The sequence below is a fragment of the Budorcas taxicolor genome, chromosome 5, assembly GCF_023091745.1.
Source record: "Budorcas taxicolor isolate Tak-1 chromosome 5, Takin1.1, whole genome shotgun sequence".
NCBI lineage: Eukaryota > Metazoa > Chordata > Mammalia > Artiodactyla > Bovidae > Budorcas > Budorcas taxicolor.
In genome coordinates this window covers 144,781,753-144,787,802 of record NC_068914.1, presented here as the reverse complement: position 1 = coordinate 144,787,802, position 6,050 = coordinate 144,781,753, and the positions used below count along the sequence as shown (strand labels likewise).

Here is a 6,050-nt window from a genome sequence, read left to right as displayed (position 1 = left end):
TGCTTCCTTGAAAATCTTTGTTTACCTGCCTGGAGACTTGAGTGTCTGGGTGCATTAGTGGGTTCAATGGCATGTGCTCAGTTTTACATGTAGAGTTTCTGATGCTGCTGGTGGACTTACATTTAATCCTGCCTCTTGAATCTGGGGTGACAGTATTTCTTGAAAACTTGGAAAGTCGTTGACTTTTTATTTGTTATTTATTTTTTGGACCCAAGTGCTTTATTTACACAGTAGAAAGCCAACACCAGGATGTACACTTTCCAACTGTACAAAGACTTTTATTTGTTCTTGGAAAATTAAAGCAATTACAATAATATGAAGTAAACAATCAGGCCTTGTGAAAAAAGCTAAGTTAACTTTGTTAAGATTGCTAACATTCCCTTTTTTTTTTTTTTTTTTAACAAAAGTTCTCTACCTCCTGCCACTAGAACCCATTTCCAAGGTGTTGACTGGGCCTCTCTTCACCAGTAGCTTCTGCAAAAGGATTCTCCACAGTGGGTCTGCTGGAATGTTCTGCTGTGGGTTTGGGGTTGCTCTGACTCAGTCCAGCAGCATGAAGTTAGACTGGCAGTGAGCTATGAACTCCATCACAGGGTCATGTTCACCCGCCCTTTTCAGGGTGCTAGCAATGCTGTCGTTTTCCAGGATGGGCAGGAAAAGCCTCACAAAGTCAGAGGTGTAGGGAGGGATGATCATATCCAGCACCTCGGTCACAAAGTAGCGGATGAGAGACAGGTCGGTGTCCAGCTTCTCCAGACACCTGCGGATGTAGGCAACCACGGGGAGCACATGGCCGCAACTCAGCAGGTGCACCATCCTGTCCAGGAGGGTCTTCTTCACCTCGAGCTGCTTCATGGCATCTAGCTCGGGGTACTTGGTCTCCAAGAGCTTGATCAGCAGTTGCAAGACGTGGGGGTGCAGGAGGGGATGGTAGGTGCTGACCTCGTCCAGCAGGGCCAGGGGCACCAGAGTGGGGTGGGTGTGCTGCTCGAAGAACGTGGGCTTCGACACGGTCCAGTCCACCCACGTCAGCACACCCACCGCCACCACTGGAAATCTGATGCACCTATAGAGGGTGCCCAGCTCGGCCAGGAGCTCGCTTGCCCCTATGTTCTCAGCACAGCACAAACTGTGAACAGTTTCAATAGCCTTCGCCGTTGCCTTCAGCTCATCTTGATTGATGCTCAGGCGTTTGTTCTTCTTCCAGATCTCCACCACACTGGCCGCGTAGGCCAAGAGATGGATATACTTGTGCTTGTGGTCTGGGTTAATCCTGGCCCCGGGTTTAAAGAGTGATTGCATGAACAGGTCCAGGAAGGCGGGCACCCGGATGAGCTCGACAGGAGGTGGGTCCTTGCTGGTAACAAATAGGTTGTAGAGAACGGTGATGTCGGCTGGATTCAGGGCCCCCTTGGACAGCATGGCCCCCAGGGCCTGGCACAGCCTGGGGTAGGAGGCAGCTCTGCCCAGGGCAAGCGGGATGCGACTGGCATCGTGGCCACTCTCCTGGGCAAAGCGCTGGACCTCCTGTGCGACCCTGCGCACTGCCCCACCCCGCTGGCCTTTCTGGGCCAGCACGGCCATCAGGACCTGAGCCAGCAGGTACGTGTGCTCCCCGTGGCACACCATCTTAGAAAACTGAGGCAGATTTTCTGCAAGGTGGGCTTCTCCTCCATCCAAAATGGTAGCTAGAGAGCTCCCGAGAACTCTAGAGAACACTTCCAGCTGCTGGCAGGCTGCCACCACGCCAGTGATCTCGCCTTGGTATCCTGCATCAGAAATGAGCTTGACTGTGAATTTCAGCATCACACAGTCTGGGTGCACTTCCATCAGCCGGTAAACAAGATCCCTCCAGGTGGGATGTGCAATCATTTGTTCCAGCCAGGCGGGGGTCGCCCCTTCATTTGTAAAGATAGAATCTGCTTTGTGGGGGTCAAAGTGTTGCATCACTAAGTTCTTCAAGTGGTTTTCCACAGTTTCCTGAACCTGCACTGGTTCCACCCCGGTCTGAATGAGCCACTGGGCCAGCAGGTTGATGGTCTGGGCCACAGCTGTGTAGTTGTCTGATAAGAGGCGGATCACCTCCTCTGGAGACCCTCCTGCCTGGAAATATCTCATCAAAGTGTTGAAGACAGAGGGTTCCATGATATAATCTGGGGTAGAAAATTTCCGCAGGCATTCTTGCTGGACCTGAGCATCTTCTTCTCCCAGCACACCATCTTCTGGCTGCTGGTCACCCCAATCAGCAGGGCTCCCGAAGTCATCCTGGTCCATGCCCCTGGTGGCGCCAGGCATGGCCCCCACTGGACTCTTCCTAAGCTGCCTGTTTAGGAAGGGATAACAGGATTATGGCCACCTCTCTCTTCTTTTCAAGGCTTTGGTATGTAAAACTGATGTTTCTTTTTTCAAAAATGTTTATTAGTTTTCCTATTTGGCTGCACCAGGTCTTAGCTGGGGCATGCAGGACCTAGTTCCCTAACCAGGTAATGAACCCTGGCCCCCTGAATTGGGAGCACAGAGTCTTAGCCACTGGACCATCACAGAGTCACCAAATGGATGTTTCTTGATAGGAATATGAATTTACTGATTAGATCATAGGAGGGCAAGTTTCTTCTGTCTACTCTTGGAATTGCAGTCTGATGTTCCAGAGGTCATTTCATTGGCCAGTTGAGATGCTTCTCTATAATGATCACGTGTTAAATTTATACTCCGATAAAATTACTATTTTCAAAAATTTGGAAAAACTTTAATTTCTCCAGACAACTAATATACTCTCTCAAAGACTAATCACCTGTGTCTTTTAGCTCTGATACTCTAGAGAGTAATCAGTAATCCTTAACCGACTTTGACTCAAAACTAGTTACTATGCTCAAATAGTTCTTATTTTTTATACTATTGCTATGCCTTTTCTTTCAGTGAATCTTCCATTCAATTTGGACTTTTAAAATCAATTTTATTATTTTTGTTTTCTTCGTATTACATATTTATTCACTTCACTATAATTTGAGCACTTTTCTGTGTACCAGGCAATTGTCTGTATGTACAGTGAAAGGTTTAGGTTTTTTACTAAAAACAAAGGTAAGTTTGCATGGAAAAGTAACAGAAAATGGTTTTCTTTGAAAAAGATTATGCCTATCAAGGGAGAATGGCTAGACGGGAGCCACCGGGGACAAAGGGGCACTAGGTGGACAGGTGTTCGTTAGGCTGGCAGGGGATGTGGGCTTTAGGGAGTGGGAAGTGAGGGGGAACAGAGGACTGAGTGAGTGTTTCATTCACTTTCTTCAACAGATTTTCAAAGATGAAGGCTTACATGAGGGGAGACAGAAGAAAACCAAAAACAAAAGGCTTGGTAACTTACAGGGATATGGCCTTTGGGGAACAGGAGGACCACACGGAGCACACAAGCTCCTCAGTTGCGGGTTGATCCACAGTCTATCCCAGCTCCTGAAAAATAAGAAAAAGTGCAGTTCAAACTCACACTGCTGGTAAGATTTGTGGTTAGGATCCACACTCAGCTCTGCCAGACTAAAAGCCCTCATTATTATACGGTGGAATAAAATGCAGCAGTAAAAAAACCAAAAAACAAAAAACTGAAACCCCAATACTTTGGCCACCTCATGCGAAGAGTTGACTCATTGGAAAAGACCCTAATGCTGGGAAGGATTAGGGGCAGGAGGAGAAGGGGACGACAGAGGATGAGAGGACTGGATGGCATCACCGACTCGATGGACATGGGTTTGGGTGGATTCTGGGAGTTGGTGATGAACAGGGAGGCCTGGCATGCTGTTCATGGGGTCGCAAAGAGTCGGACACGACTGAGCGACTGAACTGAACTGAACTGAAAAAAAATATGTGTGAAGTAGGACAATACACACGAACATGAAATGACATCCCAGCCATATTTGAGATAAATCAGATTAACACAGTAGAATAAGTTTCTTAAATTGAAAAACAGATCCGATGAATATTCACATAATCAGAGGGCTTCCCTGGGAAATTCTACTAACATTCAAATAATAGTTAAACCTTTCACAAACTCTCCCCAGGTACAGAAGAGCAAGAAAGACTTCCAGCTCACCCTAAGAGGCCAGTATTCATTATCCTGTGTTATCAGTTAGGGTCCTACTACAGAAACCGAACCTGTAGGAGATGTGTATTATGAGATTTCTCACAAAGAATTGGCTTACACGACTGAGGGAACGGTCTAGGCAAGCCTGAGATCCTTGGGGCAGCCTCAGAAAAGGCAGACTGGCATTCTTTGGTACCAAGGATGCTACTCTCCACAGACAGAATGTATTCTCTTTAGGGAAACCACAACTCAACTCTTAAAGCCTTCGTTAATTAGATCAGGCTAATTGGTTTATCAAGGATCATCTTGCTTCTTTAAAGTCAATTGATACAGATTGTAATTACATCAAAAAATACCTGAAATATAACTATATCCTCCAAGTTTCCACAAAACCACACCTTGATGCCTGAGCCACACAGGGGAATCCCAAGCAAGCTACTGACTAATATCCTTTATGAATACAGGGGAAAAAATCTTAAACAAAATCCCCACAATCTGAATCAGGCAAGGTAAGGATTATACACCATGACTCAGCAGAATTTGTATCAGAATTGTGAGGTTGATTAGATTTATGAAAAACAATCAATGTAACATGTCAATAGAATAAGGGACAAAAACCATATCATCATCTCAACAGAGGCTGAAAAAACTGTTTCTAAAAGTTAAACATAGAGCTGCCATATAAGGAGTTGTGTCCGACTCTTGTGACCCCATGGACTAAATAAAGCCCACCAGGCTCCTCTGTCCATGAATTTCTCCAGGCAAGAGTACTGCCATTTCCTTCTCCAGGAGATCTTCCCCACCCAGGGATTTAACCCCAGTCTCCTATATTGCAGGCAGATTCTTTACCAACTGAGCCACCTGAGAAGCCCGATGGCTCAGCCAGTCCTTTCAGATCGCATATGCAAGAGAAATGACAACCTAGCTCCACACAAAATACTGTTCAGGTGAGCATAGCAATGTTACTCACAATGGCCACAAGGTAGAAACACCCAAATGTCCATCAACTGATGAATGGATGAACAAAGCATGGTATACAGTGGAATGTTACCTAGTCATGAAGAGGAATAAAATACTAACTCGTGTTCAGCATGGATGAATCTTGAAAAGTTGCAAAGTGAAAGAATCCAGGTACAAGAGGTCATATACTATATCATCCACTTAAATGAAACAGTCAGCGTGGGCAAATTTGTAGAGATAGAAAATCAATTAGAGGTTGTCAGGAAATAGTGTGGGGTGGGATGGGAAGTGTCTGCTAATAGACTCCTTTTAGAGTGATGAAATGCTCTGGAATTAGATAGTGGGGTGGCTGTACAGCATTGTGAATATGCTAACAAACTACTGAATTTTATACTTTAAAAGAGTGAATTTTGTGGTTTGGACATTGTGTCCAGTTTTTTAAAGTGCTCACACAGTCCAGGAGTATAGACCAGATTTCAACTAAATTGCTTAGGCATATGAAACAATTATTTATATTTAAATAAGCTAACAATTATATTTTAAAAATTGCAACTTCAAATTTGTAGGATTCAAATAATTAGTTATAACTAATATAACTAATATAACTAATATGATTGGTTATATTAGTCTCCTCTGTCATTTCCATCCACCATATAGACAAACTAATTATTACCAGGTTTGGGAGGAAAAAACAAAACTCCATTGAATATCACAAGACTCTTTTGCTATCACCCCATTTTTAACATTTCTTTTATAGGAAAACTCTTTTAAAAAGTTCTTTGTCTTTGCTGTGTGGTGATCTTTTTTTCCTGCACATTCTCTCTTTAATTTACCCCAATCAAGCCTCACTTCCAACCTACATAGACACCCAACCTGTGAAAGTCACAAATCCATGATCTTAACATTGCAAAAATCTAGTGATCATTTCCCAGCCCTCTCTTACTTGGAATATCTGGAGCTCTGTCCACCTTGAAAGGCTTTTTTCTCAGGGCTCCCAGGACCCAGTCCTCTCCTGAGATTC

General features: G+C 44.5%; 1 protein-coding gene across 1 annotated transcript; it reads right to left on the bottom strand.

Annotated features, from left to right (window-relative positions):
- Positions 1 to 540: 540 nt before the first annotated feature.
- LOC128048742 (negative elongation factor D-like) lies at positions 541 to 2,295 on the bottom strand. The gene has a single exon (XM_052641165.1). It carries the CDS (start codon positions 2,293 to 2,295, stop codon positions 541 to 543), a length of 1,755 nt encoding a protein of 584 aa, XP_052497125.1.
- Positions 2,296 to 6,050: the final 3,755 nt, after the last annotated feature.

Excerpts from the sequence above, each read along its gene's own strand:
- LOC128048742 (XM_052641165.1), bottom strand. The coding sequence starts at position 2,295 with ATGCCTGGCGCCACCAGGGGCATGGACCAGGATGACTTCGGGAGCCCT.